The 14814-nt window shown below is 42.9% G+C and overlaps 1 protein-coding gene and 1 long non-coding RNA gene across 13 annotated transcripts in view; one reads left to right on the top strand and one right to left on the bottom strand.

Moving 5' to 3' along the window:
• LOC116447694 overlaps nucleotides 1-8314 on the bottom strand; it is a 70482-nt gene extending 62168 nt beyond the window's left edge. Inside the window, exons 1-2 of one of the 2 annotated variants that reach the window (XR_004241655.1) lie at nucleotides 8044-8314; nucleotides 1732-1859 (exon numbers count right to left, since the gene is read on the bottom strand). This is a non-coding gene — a long non-coding RNA (uncharacterized LOC116447694). The remainder of the gene's footprint in view (nucleotides 1-1731; nucleotides 1860-8043) is intronic. The other variant, XR_004241656.1, reaches the window with a different exon arrangement.
• Nucleotides 8315-14447: 6133 nt separating this feature from the next.
• LDB3 (LIM domain binding 3) overlaps nucleotides 14448-14814 on the top strand; it is a 111497-nt gene continuing 111130 nt past the window's right edge. For 9 of the 11 annotated variants that reach the window (XM_032117124.1, XM_032117121.1, XM_032117126.1 and 6 more), the window contains exon 1: nucleotides 14527-14744. In XM_032117124.1, coding sequence (XP_031973015.1) covers nucleotides 14652-14744 — 93 coding nt within the window. In that variant the 5' untranslated portion in view covers nucleotides 14527-14651. The other 2 variants (XM_032117129.1, XM_032117128.1) reach the window with 2 other exon arrangements.

Here is a 14814-nt window from a genome sequence, read left to right as displayed (position 1 = left end):
CAAAACATCTAAACTACACTGTTACATATGAAAGACAGAGATTGTTACTGAAGGGGATAAAGGGTGCATAGTCATTATTTTTCTCATCAGAAATAATTTACAGATCCCCACCACACAGACATTGTTTACAGGTAACATGAGTGAAGTAGAATCAGGCATTTTATTGGTAAGTCGTAACTAAGAAAAATTTGTAGCATGCAATTGTGTACATGTTTTTGATCAAAAGCCCTACATGAAATATATATGTTTTTCCCTTGAAGTGAGCAAAGTCAAACAGGTGGTAGAATAATTTTTAGGGTTTTCTGCTCTAGAATTTGTGGGGCAGAAATTGTTCATGGAAAAAGGGAATCCTTGACTAGCAGTGTCATCCAGGAAACAAGGGCAAAATAAACAGTATGAAGCGCTACAAAATCAAACATACAAAGTTTCCACAAACTTTCCTGACTATTGCCTAGAATGAAAATAAGAGAACACTGTATAGTTTAGCCTGCTCTGAACATCAGATTGTTGTTTCTGCCCTGTCCAGACATGAGCTATGCTTTCAGGACCAACTTCTACTTTCATGCACAAAAGAGCTCCATTAATATCAGAGGATTTAAAATAGGGCAATTCATCAAAGCTTGAACTCCAAGAACTGTTAAGAACATAGTAAGGCTCAGCCATGAAAGAAAGGAAAGAAGGCAAGAATAAGACTATACTCTTAAAAGCTTATAGAAGAATTTCTAGTGGCTGGAGCATGTGGCTGTTATCACAGCATGCCAGATTCTCCAAGGTAACTGTCCAGTGCTGACCTGTGAGTTCGAGGAAACCAGCTCTCATCAGAGTTCTGGCAGTATTAACATACACTACACTGACTGGTCATAGCTGTAAACACATAACCACAGAATAGAACACACGACAGTGTTTTCAGTAATACCCCTTCCCTTATTTGTCTGTATTAGATATGCTATGCAAGTTTACCTTTTAAAAAAAGGAAAACGAGAAAGAGAGGTTTGAAAACAAACTAAGTAAAATTGGTTTTCTCTTTTTTTGAAAAAAGTTTCAGATCTGAATTTACAAGTTCTTTCCCAGTGTGACTGCTCACCTTCATCCTGTTGTGCAGACTGCAGAAATCCTGCTCAGCTCAGTCCACATCTCTTAGAGATTCTTCTCATTTTCCCTACTTCCAGCAATGAGGGAACAGTCAACTCTTCTCTAGTTAACCCACAGGGTCAGAGGGAAGGCCCTTGCTTACCCTTTCCATAAAGCTGCTAAGAAATAGCTGTTCCTCACCTCACTTTCCTCTCAAACCCTGATCTCCTGATCAGGACTCAGCCCCCTTCTACATGGCAGGTCCTGCAGTCGAGTGTTCCTTGACACACATCCCATGGACAGTCCTGCTTTCAAGCCCTCCCAGCAGTATCACCATCTTCTTCTAGTTTTCAGTATTTCACACTTCTAGTACCCCCTTCCAAGCAGCCCCAATGCCCTCAGGTGGCAAAACCAGCATTAATTAAACACAGCTCCCTCCTGGCTTTTAAAGACCTATTTATGGCTCCACCTTAACATGAAAACAGATGGAGTCTGGGCTTATAATAACCCTCCAACTGTGATTTAAAAATATGAATCCTTTTGATGCTGCTGTCCTCAGCTTAAGTGTCTGAGTAACAGAAGGACATGGCAGAACCCTTAGTGTATACTGACAGATCTTATTCAAAGTGCTATTTTCCAGATGCACTTGTTAAAACTCACTTTCTGCTGCTGCTCAGTGAAGTAAGAAGAGAACTTAATCTGATGAAGGACAGAGTTGGGGTAGTAGCATCAGGCAGTGTGGTGGTTCATCACATTCACTGCATGGATTCCTTTTGAAAATCATTCCTCTGAAAAACAAAAAGCCACACCAGTCTTTCAGGTTCAGGATCATTATGTTCAGTTAGATGAGAAGTAAGTTTCACACAGAAAGAGCTGCTCTCTTTAGGCGCTGTAGATACCATTTTTTTCACCTGAAGGAATTAAAACCATGTAAATTCCATGAAATATGATGTGAAACTGCATTTCAACAAATCACACTTACTTTAATTCTTGTTTTAGCCCAAACTGTCATGGTAGACTATGACCAAAGGCAAAGGAAGCAAGTAAGAAAACACAACTCAGGATACCCATTAGCACTGCATCAAAATAAACTGTCCGCAAATAAAGTAGGGAATCCAAAACTGTTGGAAAACAGTAACTTCATATGAAACAGGCATATTCTCTTTCTGTTTGTGGGCCAGAAAAGGGACTCAGAGTTACCATCTTGTGCCAGATTTCTCCTTGTTCCTTTCACTGAATCCTTGATTTTCCTCACATGCAGGAGCCAGACCATAATGATTCCAGAGACAGGGCTAAGGAGGCCACAGCACATATTACAGAGCTGCATCTTGCAGCTTCCCTTCATTGTGCTGTTTCCTGAAATAGAAAGAGTCCCATCACAGCTGAACCTGCTCCATTTTCACTGGGTCACAGTACAAAGACAATTACATATTAGAGCAGTTCATGAACATGGCAACAGTGTGAGCTGCCTGAATTCCAGCTTTCAAAAATAAAATTACTCCAGGAGTTTTCAAAATAACACAGCTGACTGTCCAGCAACACTGGAAGCCATTTCTGGGAAACCCAGGATCTGGCGTTTAGGATCAGGGCATTTCTTTTGCCAAAAGATAGTCAAGGCCACATGTGTTACCAGAACAGCCATAGAAGTAGGAATGGCATGATACCAGTAAAAACTTACAGCAAAAGGATTCAGAGAATTCAGCCATACAAGGTGGATCCTGATGGAAACTGAGTTTCTCATCCACTACTTAAGGGGAGTTCTCTGAACAGAAAATCATGGCAATTAGACAACTTCATGGGGATCATAAATCAGTTCTGAATTTTTCAGTTAAAAACCAAAAAGTCCAGAGGCAGTAAAGCAATATCCCCTACTAAGAACATTGTGTCTTTGTGACTATTTGCTTAAGATTTTCACAATACTAGTATTTATTCTCCACTTTTGCATCTCTCAGGACTGGAGACAGAGATTTGAGAAATGATTCTGATAGTTGAAGGACATTCAATTGAACTTCAGCAACTGAAAATCTTTGGAAGTCCCAAATGCAACACTCACAGCTATTACATATACAGTGCAAGTTACACCAAATTACACTCAAAATGTTGGTTGATTTGACAAGTCAACAGGACCCCACAATGTTTCTGTTTCAACATGTGACTAACTTGCAGGCACTTGTCTTTCTCTGCTTCCTCCTTCCAAGAGCTAGTGGCTTGGTTCCAGCAGAATTATTTGACTTCAATAAAATTTGACTGTTACTAGTTTACTTGATCTAAACTTGAAAGTGCTCATAAGAAGAAAAAAGCTCATCACTGAAACTTTTATTCCTTCCCCTTTACAACTCATATCCAGCCTGTAAAGGAATGGGGTGAGGACCAAAATAATAAAAATGGAATAAAGAATAAGACATTCCTGTTGACTTGTCTGGGAGCTCTATTCTTGTTAACTCATGCACTGTCTGAAACAATGGGGGAATTAAAACAGGTTACTTATACAATAGGATCTGGAATTTGTATCCCACTTGTCCTCCCCTAGCCCACTGAAACTCAGTTGGAAAGCTTGGCTGACCCTAAACAAACTTTGTATTACTGAAACTGCCAATAAAGCTACAAAATAAATTGATTTATTTTACTTATTGTGATTGTACAGATGTGCTCTAGAACATTTTTTTGACATGGTGTGCCTTTACTAGTCCTTCATTCTACTTACTGCATGAAAACATTGTGCAAGGACGGAGCTGATTGCTCAGTTACCGAATAGTGAGCTGTAAATTTAGCACCTGACCATCAAGATCTTTCTTCAAGGCTGGGCACCAAGATACTTCCCTTTGAAGAAAAACATATGGCACTCAGGCTCCAGCAGCAGCTAAGTTAAACTCAGCTCACAGTTTCCTAAGCAAAGATTATCCCAGTCTTCATATGTCCCAGTGAAAACTGCTTCAATAAATCAATGGGCTCAACTGAACAAATCATCAGATCAAGGCACCAAGTAACCAAAATGAACAAGACTGGTACTCAGCTGACACTGCTTTGTGGTAAATATCAAAGGTAGTCAGTTCTGAGTCAGAGTATGGCATTAACTCCTTCTGTGAGTTGGGCAATTCAATTTAGTGCAGTACCCAAGATTATCTGTAAAAGGCCGTATCATTTACTCTTGGAGTGCTGCAAGGCACATTCAGGAAGGTTTTAAATACTCAAACAGAAGATTAACAGTGCCTGTTGTAACAAAGATGCAATGATGGGTTAGTCAATCTTCAATGGAGAGATGCAGAGAGATACCACGGGGAAAAAAGTGGGAAGAGATTCACTTTTCCCTTTATAAAAAGAGCCTGCATTTACAAATGAATATTTAAACAGTGAGAATTAAGAGGCTGACATTTATTTAGCCAAACTAACTGAAAATATTATTTTTTAAGAGAATTCCAGCTTTTCTTCTGTCTAAAATCAGTGCACAAGATTTTTGTGCTGACATTTTGGGGCCAGATTAGCCCAAATTTAGCATGAAAGTGGCGCGGGTTATAAGTCAAGCAGCATTTCATGCTGCTGACAGTCCCTCCTGAATTACCTACTGCCATGACTGTGTTTTCATCCTGTACCAGGAATGTTATGCTAATAATATAGCTCAGGGAAATGACAGGAATAGTCCAAGGAGGTTGCCATGTGGACAGCCTTCTTTTTTTATGTTTGAGCAACACTCTAGAATTGCAATTCACAATGTCCTATTGAACTCTATGTAACAGCTTCACCTTTCGATTACTTTGCATGTTTGTTTGCTCTTGTATATGGGCAACACTAGGAAGCCTCCAAAATTAAGATAAGACTGAAAATGGGAATGATGAACCTCTATCTTATAAGGGTAAAATTACTAAAGGAGAGTCACTAAAAATATGATCCTCATCTGAGCTGTGCTTGCTACATGTTCCTAAGATTTTTTGTAAAATTTCTGCAAAACAAAATAATTGTGGATATCCAAAGTATTAGATTCCTTTGGCAGCTTTTTTGCCAGTGGCAGAACACAATCCCACATGAATCAGACCATTAACTGGACATATCTATAGTCCTAATTTTAAAGAAATTCCTCCCAGTCTTTTATCAGAAGGGAAGTGAAAATTGTGAGTTGTTTTGCAAATTGCCCATTTATTTGCCAGTGACAGAAGGAACAAACCACTGACTCTCCTGCCCCCTTATACAGCATGTGCAAAGGACTAGGAAAATTGTGTTCCAGCTAAGCAATCACAAATGGAACAACCTCATTTACTGGAGCTGTTACAGTCTGGGTAAATGACAGATCAGAAGCAGGCCAGATCTGCACTCCTCTGAATGTTAGCACTCCTGTCTGAACAGTCACATCAGTGTTGCCACAGAGAAATAACACCTACACAGCCCATCCAAACCAAAGGCAGTATCTTCTTCCCAGTTACTTGTTCCTCCATAGAGGCTTTCAGAAAGCCACACTCATCACTTGTTTATTTCTGAACTCAGAACTCCTTCGGCTGGGCAAGGAGTGAGATGAGATGTCAAAAGCATTATCCCAGGAGAAAGCAACATCCATACTTTGTGCTGCAGTGTCTGCACTTTACTTGTTAATTTTCCTATCATCATTAGTGAGGAGCCCCTCAGTAGCTGAGGAGGCCAGCCTTGTTGGGTAGCAATCATTTTTTTAAGTTTCCATCCATGGTGGTCGCACCTTCAGTTTAAAATTACTGCAAATAAACTGTGCAGACAGCTTACTAAAGTACCTCATAACCCTAATGAAGACATACGGCAGAAGTTTATGAAAAATGAGGGGCTTATTTACAAGGAAAACAATGTTTCTGAGACTGATCTGAGGCTGAACAGCTGATGAAACAGTTTGGGAGATCAGATTGTGATTAGAAGAAAAGATAGAGGACTAGGAGAAAGACTTGCAGAAAATTAGCCCTTAACAGAACTATCTGAATTTTCCAGTAAAGGAAATTGCCCAGGCTGGAATGAAACTCATGGGTCAAAGGCAAATCACACTGAGTGAGTCACTGAGGAAAACAGACAGCTAAATCTATCATTAAGCTACTTTGCAGAAAGCAAATAGGATTGTTTGCACAAGATGGCCTGGCCAGTGTAGTCACAGTGCTCAGCTTTTTGTACGAAGTGGTGACCCTGAAGGTGTTTCGGGGAACTATTCCAAGGCCATTGGTAGGTAAGCAACATACTTCTGAACCATGATTTAAAATACAAGTTTAATACTGTCACTACTGCTTTCTAGAAAAACGGGACAGAGGATTTTGTCCCTCCGAACGACAGGCACAAATTTCTGGGAATAAGCCTGCAGGCTCTCTTAGAGAGTGCTGAGCAGGTAGAGCTCCCATACTTTCAAGTTCCCTGGCCTTGAGTGACCTATTGAGAAACATACAAGCTAGTGTATTTCATCCTGTTTCAAACAAAAACAAAGTCTGATCTACCACTTATCAGAACAGGATTATTGGCCAATTCCCAGTCATCCTTGCTGATACTTTTACCAGGGAGCAGAAAATCAGGTTATTGAAGGCCTTGGAAAAGTTCAGGTGTAAGTCCTTAAATCTACGTATGATTTTTTCTATCACACACAGAATGGGATAATCTAACAGAACATCATGAAATAAACATAATTTCGCACCATCTGGATCATGTTTTCCAGCCTAAATCACTAACTAAGCTACTTTATCAGGTTGCTCACCTCATCACAAGATGCAAAATGTTTCCTTTGGGCATATAAGCCAACTTGTCAGTGGAATATTTTTGCAACTACCATTAAGTCACAATGCATATGAATATGAATTTTGGCCAAATATAAATACAGATATAATTGAGATCAATTTTTCTTGGCCTTGTCTGTGCATCCTGTGTATTGGACCAAAAGAGCCCATTTGATGTGTACCACATTCAGTACTTGAAGTGTAAAGAGACTTGAGGTTCCATAAGGCAAGAAACTAAACCTGAACTGCGATCCTTTTAATCAGGCTGGAGCTGAGGAAGTTCTCAAAAGGGTTGTGCGTTCCAGGGATTCCGTTGCTGTGTTTATCCCGGCCCGGGAGGCGCTTTCGGCCCCTCACTGCGGGGTTTTGCCCCGGGCCCGGACAGCGAGGCCGGTGCCGCCCGCGCCGCCGCCCTGTCCCTGGTGCTGACCGGGAGCGGCCCCTCGGCACAGCGCGCTCCGCTGCGGAGCGCGGCACGGGGCCAGCGGGGCCTTCCCAGCCCGGGACATCCGCGCTCCTGGGCAAATCCCAGGGGGCTCCGATGCCACGGGGCACCGCACGAGTTTCCAGCGGTTCAACGGTTGGGAACAGGCTTTTCTAATTTTTTTTAACAAACTCATAAAGCAGTGGCTCTGTCATTGTACTGAGAAAACAGCTGACTTTCTGCAGGATACTTTCGGGGCATAACATAAAAAGCCAAAAAAGCGAACCAAACAGAACTGCTGAACAGAGGGATGTATGGAGCGGGCTGCCTGGTCCTTGACAGTACTCAGCAGGACTATGTGAAGGCACCACAAGGCTCAATCTCTTAAATCATCTCAGAATCAGTATCCTGGTGGGCAATTAAATTGTTCGTTCTGCATTTTTTGTCTTCCAAACCCTTTGTCTCCTCTCGGGACGTCGCTTTAACTTTTGCACTTAATTAAAACGACCATTGCTTATCCACACCAGTGAATCAGTGGGGGAAAACAACCTTGCTTCCACTTTTCCTACGGGTCAGTGAATGAAACCACCGTTCCCACTCGTGTTGCGGCGGCGAGCGAAGGGGCTGAAGGCTGCGGACTCCAAGCCCGCACAGCATTAACGCACAAGCTCGAGAGCTTTTGCTAAACTTGGGCAGGACAGCAGCCCCTCCCGGCCGCCCTCGCCGCCTTCCACAGCGTTCCTGGTCCCACCCGCGGGCGCAGCCCCCCCGCTCCCGCCGCCATTTCATCCCTCGCATCCTTCCCTGAGGGCTCAGACGCGGAACGCCCGCCCCCCGGGATACCTGCTGCCCCGGCGCTCGGCCGAACCGTTCCCCACAGCTCTGTGTCACCTTCCCGCTCTGCCACCGCGGCCCCGAGGTGATCTCGGCCCAAACTCGGATATTTACACGCCGCCGGCAGCGGCTTCTCGCGGATCGGTCCCTGCGCCACCGCTTGAGGCAAATCCCCTCCCGCGCCGCCTCGCCCGCCCAGCGCCCCCTCGCGGCGGGACGGGGAGCGGCCGCCTCCCTCAGCGCGGTGCTCCCGGCAGCCCGGGTGCTTAAAGGCTGCACCTGCGGGGCAGCGGCTCTTCTCTCGCTACCGGGGCGGGTGGGTGCCTCGGCGCTCCCCTCGGCCCCGGTCGCGGCCGCCCTCTGGCTGCGGGGGCGATGCCCGTGGGTGCGGCAGCCGCGGCTCCCGCGAGGGCGGGACCCACCCGGCGCGGCCCGGGCAGCGCTGCGCGGCCGGAGGGGGCGCGGGGCGGCTGCTCGGCCCGGAGGTATCGCTGAGCGAGACGCTGCGAGCGGGCAAGGTGGGTCGCGCCGCGGCTACAGCGTGTCTGTAGTGGAAAGTTAAACCCTGGAGAGCCCTTACTGGGAAGGCAGAAGTAAGTAGGCGAGGCTGAAGTGTAACTTTTGGGAGGCTGCTTAGTTATCTTGCACCCTTGTTCTTATGGGCGCACCGCTACATCAGTGCGCTGTGGTGATCCCAGAGGAATCTGTGATGGCCAAATTACACTGACTGCACAAGATCCTTCTCGTAAGCCTCGCTGTGCGCTCCCCGCGCTGTGCCAGACCTCGGGCAGTGAGGAGGCAAAGCCTGCGCCGTAAGAGGTCTTGTGACCTCGATGTCAGAGCTCAGCCCTTGGTCTCTGTGGAGCTGACGGTGTTGTCTTTGGGATTGTTTGGATTTTTTCGTTCACTGTTTTCCCTTTCCTTAGGCCAAACAGTCAATTAGGCTCCCCTGCAGAAAGGCACAAATTACAGTAGTCACAGGATTGCTGTAAACTTTCCTGGTTTCAGCCCAGCGTTGGAGAATAACAAGGAAAACTGAACAGCAATACATTTTGCAGATTTCTTTTTCTACCTCAAGTCCATGTATTAGAAACTGAGCCCTGCGTTTTAATGCAGCTTGCTGCTGTTGACTCGTTTTTCTCACCTAAAGCTGGTAACCTAAGTGCTGTGGTTACATTTATAAACAGGGCATGCTTAAAACAACAGATGTTTAGGTGTTCTTTACCTTAAAAGAAGAAGTTTTCTTATGGGAAGGTAAGTGCCGTGGAAGTCGTAAATATTACATGGTTTAGGGAGTGTCTTTAAAAACAATGACTGAAAAGCTGGTAAGATGAGAACTTAGTAACAGACACTTAAATCTTGACAAACAGTTTGGAGGGGTATCTTCCCCTTCCCTTTCATGGTGAATCTGTCTCTCCACAGGTTTCCAGTTTAACATAGTTACCAAAAAAATCTTCAACTCTTTAAAAGTTTAATTCTGACTAAACTGTGTTGTATACCAAATCTTTTATTGGAGTTAAAGGAGGTCGGTGCAGGAAAAAAAAGGCCATGTAGTAGAGGAAAAAAGTGTGAAATACAGGGGGTTTTTTGTAAGGGTGAAAACAGTTATGGTGAAGGATCTAGAGGGAGGTGTAGATAGCAGATCGGGTTAATTGGTAAAGTGATACTGGCAGCAGCAAACAGCCAAACAGGAAACATTTTAGCTGCATTTCTGAAGGCATTATATTATAGACAAGGAAGATAATCTATCATTTTATTGCTTGAGCATATCACCCCAACATTATGGGCTTTTTCTGGAATCCATGAAGCACAGTCTTAGTAAGGTATTGACAAAGCAAAATGTGGTGAAGCCAAGTGTGAAAAATCTAGCTTCTTGAGAAAGATCAGGACATAGGACAACGTGATAAAGGGACTAACAGGAGTTCAGAAATCCTAAGGTCTGTGAGAATGGAAGGATTTTTAATAAATAGGTGAAACAAAGCTGTACATGGAAGTAAAGTAGGATTAGGTCAACTTAGTTCGGAGTTCAGCAGTGAAGGAAAGGAGATTGCAATGAGCTCTTTTGCAGAATAGTCTTACTTTGAGAGCAATACTGAACTTGTGCTGAATTTGTGGGGAAAAAATATCTTTGCTCTTGGTAATTACTCGTATTTTCAGTTTGTCACTGGCAAGCTAGGAATTCAGAGATAAAAGTTTTTTCCATCTCTAATGTGTCAATTTCAAATTTCTTAGCACTGCTTAGCTAATGTATAGTAAATATGTACTATTTTGTCCTGTTGATGACAATGATGATCAATCCCCAAATGGACCTGTTGATTTCATGTGAAATGTACTTAACATTGGGTTGATTCAAAACTTTGGAAAACTCTAGGATTGCATATATTGGACAGCTGGTTCAAAGCTTGGGTTTTCTTCATGTGTGTGTCTAGCGAGTAGTTTCTTCAAAGGCTCCATTCCCCTTGATTTCCCACTCTTCTGAAGGACTGTAGATAATTGTACTGGGGACAGTGCAGGAATCCATGGGACAAAAAGGGTGTGTTTGTCATAAAGCTGAATGCTGCCTTCTTGTACTGCCAGTTCCTCAGGTGAAGGAGACTGAAAGAAAGACAATCTTTTTGCTTGGCTTTCTTTGTTGGTTGGTTGATTTTTTTGTTTGTTTTTTCTAAAGGAAAGTCAATCCAGCTTGTTGAACATCTTTCTATTAAAGAGGAAATGATAGTTTATTCCTGTGCGGTGCAAATCTCTCATTTGCCTAGACATAAAACATTGAAACCATGACCTTATATGTATCTTTTTATGTACCAGAGATTCATAGTCTACTGCAGCTCAGAAGTCAAACTCTTAAGCAATCTGCTTCTGAAATCCTTGATGATCCAAATGATACAACCTTGTCGCTGCAGTAACCGTAATTCAAGTCTCCCCTGTCCGTACATCTAGCACAGCAGCTAAAATATAACCCCTGACTAATGTGGCCAGCTTCATGAAGTAGTAGCAGCCTTAACAATTGGAATTTCCATTACTTGTTTCCTTCCACCTTAATTTAGTACTGACACTAGAGGCTTTTATTTCATTCACTTAATGTCTGTGCACTCCCGAGCACGCAGTTGTAGCTCTCCCAAAGTCAGTTCACTGTAATACACACAGCATGGTCTCCTAGCACGTGTGAATTGTTTCCGCTGGTGTAACATCTCTGCTGGAGTTGTGGAAGGACAGCTCTGCTCAGGCTCAGAGGCATTTGCTGGAGGTGGTGGCACTCTCCTCTGCCTGGTACCCATCCAGCTTCCTCGCAACTGTTCCCATCAGTCAGCTGGGAATAGCTTGGGGGGCAGGGGGGGATGCCTGGTGAGCTCTGGACAATCCTCTGATTTGATATGTGTAGAGAAAATGTCACCCTGCTCCTGGAATATGTTTTTTGTTTAAATGTCACCCCTTACATCAGTGACCTCATCTGACTTGGTGCTCAGCATAGCTTCTCTCTGAAGAGAGGGAGTTTTAAGCAAGTCATAGATTTTGACATAGCCACAGAATGCAGGGAAGAAGGAACACTGTGAGAAACAAAATAGTATTATCTGAGCAAATAAAAATTATTTTTGAAACAGACTAGCAGGCAGTTATGTAAAGCAACTTAAAACCTAATCTAAACATCACAAGCCTCTGAAAAACAAGGAAATTGCCAGTTATGTATACACAGTTTACTTCAGCCTCTGGTTTCCCAGAAGGTTTTGCTGAGGTTTGTGCTGTTAGCTGTGATGGCACTATACCTGCTGCACTGATGTCTCACCTTTGAAAACAGGGCAGGGCTGAAATGGCCGTCTGGGTGGATCACCAGCTTTTTTATTTAGAGGCTGATTGTACTGAAAGTCTTTAGGTGAGACCTGTGCTGACTATCCCTAACAAATGGAGCTGTGACTACAGCATGAGCTTCCTGTAGCATTTTAACTTCATTATTAGGAGCAGAGTTTTCTTCAGGCAGGCAGAGGGGATATAGACACAGGAGGGAAAGGACTTAGGGAGGTCTGGAGAGAGAAAACTGGAGTATTCTTTCTCCAAATTGCACCTGGTAGTGATAGTGCTGACACAAGAAAGAGCTGTGGTGCTGATGTGTTGAAGGGGAATGTTGGCCGGGGCGCTGGCATATCCTCTGCACTTTCCTTTTAAAAATGCCAAGCTATGCTGAACATTTGTGCAGACAAGGATGGAAACCAAAGGAGTAGGAACAAATGACCTCAGTTTAACATTTCATTCAAATGACAGATCCCCTAATGAGATGCCCACTCTGGTTTCTTAGCACACGACTCAACCTGAAGGATCTCTCAGATCCTTTCAGATGTCCTAACTGATAAGCAAATGGCATGTTATAGATGTGAAAGTAGGACGGAAGCACGTAGTGTTTGATTAAGCAGCATCTCTGTTTCTTAATGCTTAGCTCTGTTCAGTTTGTTATGTGGCTTTATTCTGTTCTGGGGTTTGATACCCCCTCCCCTTTTTTTACACAAATGACTGAAGATTTAGGTATGGGAAGGTAACATGCACAGAATTCACAGCCCATAAAACTGTAACCTTCCTTCTAATACTTATTTATGTGAAACTGTCTTTAGTAATGAGGCAATGACTTGTTAGGTTTATCTTACTCCTGGTTTTATTCTGTTCTCCTGAACCCTTGAAATGGAGCCAAGAAAGAGCACTAAAAACAGCAGCGAATTCCTAGGAAAAGTAAAAGGAATAGTACAATGAGAGTATACCTTCAAACTTCTGTGTGTGCATCTGGCTCTCAAAAAAATAAATTCAGTACTAGATAAACTGGCAGGCCAGGAAACTCTGCCATTTTAAGTCCAACAAGTCAGTTTTGTCTTCTCAAAAGTAATCATCCAAGCATCAATGGTTCTGGACTCAGAGAGGACAGATTATAAATACTCTTAATGTAAATGTACCTTTGAGGTATTTGTGAGACATCAAAACCCTACTTTCTTCTCAAGCTGTGTCTTGCTATTTGCTTTAGTTTTGGTTGGGGCCAGTTCTACTGGCTTAGTGTAACTTTTATTTACATCTGTGTGAATTGCTGTGGTTTAATGTGGACCTCTGGCTAAAAGATAGGGTTATATGGTTTAGTCTAGTGCCTATGCAGAGATTAATTATTCCCTTGTACAAATGGCTTTTCTGGCACTGTGGATGCTAGACAGAAACTTTTATTGCTTCATGGCTTTGAGAAATTATCGACCATCTCCTTAGATAAAGACTGAGTTCTCGGTAGTGTTTGCTCTCTGCTGTTTTGTCATCAGATATTTATCATGTTTTAAGATAGGTGTTGGCAGGGTGACCCATTATCAATGTTCAAGCTGAGCTGCCTCACTCTAGTGCATTGTGTGTGTTTGCTTGTCTTTTTGATTATCAAAGTAGAACCCATTCTTTTTTCTCCCCTTTTTTAATATAATGGCAATTTCTTTCTAACCCGAAGATAAAGGAGGATAAATGCTGTGAAGAGACAGGAGAAAGGTTCTGCAGGTCCTGCACAAATTAATGACTTGAAAGGGGTGAGCATTTTTTAATGTTTGTAGCTTTACCCTGAGAGCAGAAACTTTTGGTTTTTATCTATAGTTCTGCCAACAGCTTCTTTCGTCCCTCATGCCCTCTGTATTTTAGTAATTTCCAATCTAAGGCACAAATGGTATCCAGCATTACTGTACAAGGGTTATAGTTTTATGGAACACCTAAGAACTGGAATGTAAGCTATGAAAAAAATCAAGGAATTAATTAAGGAAGCAGTTAGCTAACTATTTGTATTCTTAGCCTTTCATTTAAGTGTCACACCTTTAGAAGACTTGTACTGAAATGACTAAACAGGTATGTAGCGAAACCAGGCTCTTGTCACAGAAATTAAATGCTGATTAGAAGTATCCCGTGATACATCTTTCTGCATTCAGAAAGAATAAATGTTAATTTTTCCTAGAGAAAGCAAGGGCTGTGGAACCAAGAGCCAAACATGAAATTTTGAAAATTTTTTTTTGGTGATGCTAAATGCATGTAGTATATACATTGTTCAGTTCAACAAACCATTGCAAAAGAAGGTAAACACTTTCTTGGTGCCTTTCCTGCTACATATGGAAAGATCTATGTAGAAGGAACTTGTTTTATATGTCACAGTGCAAGAAACTTAGGTGCTGAAGCAGAATTTAAAAATGGCTTTGTAGCTGTTAACAGGTTAGTGAAGAGACTTGGGTGTTTGGGATTTTAGCATGGGATTTTGTTTGCTTGTTTTGTTAAAATGTGTGGTTTGTCCATAAAGTAACTGAGCAGCGTGAGGGGCTTGAGGAGCCTAGAAAGATCTGTCCCCTTCCCTGGGGACTATATTAGACCTCTGAGTCATGAAGTCTTTGCATAGTAGGTGTCTGGTTACAAACCTTTTATGGGCCTTACTCAGCTGGGATATCAGCATCTGCATTATAGCTCCCATCTATTCTTAGGTGGTATCAGAGCACGACTGAACAGGCAAGGCAGAGAGAGAACTGCTTTCATTATGTAAAACCCTTCCCTGTTCTCATTCTGTTTTTTCACTTTTTCTGTCTGCCCCATCCTTCTGTCCTGCAGCGCCCTGTTGCTGCCTGTGAAAGCGGTACAAAATGGCTTACAGTGTGACTCTGAATGGACCTGGACCGTGGGGCTTCCGACTGCAAGGGGGCAAGGACTTCAACATGCCCTTGACCATCTCCAGAGTAAGTGTGCAAAAAAAAACTCGTTGAGCTTGTTTGGGTTGGAAAATAGCAGTGGTATGTACACTTTGAC

The sequence above is a fragment of the Corvus moneduloides genome, chromosome 8 (genome assembly GCF_009650955.1).
Source record: "Corvus moneduloides isolate bCorMon1 chromosome 8, bCorMon1.pri, whole genome shotgun sequence".
NCBI classification, from domain to species: Eukaryota; Metazoa; Chordata; class Aves; order Passeriformes; family Corvidae; genus Corvus; species Corvus moneduloides.
Note: the sequence above shows the minus strand (reverse complement) of the source record. Positions and strands in the feature narration are given on the sequence as shown.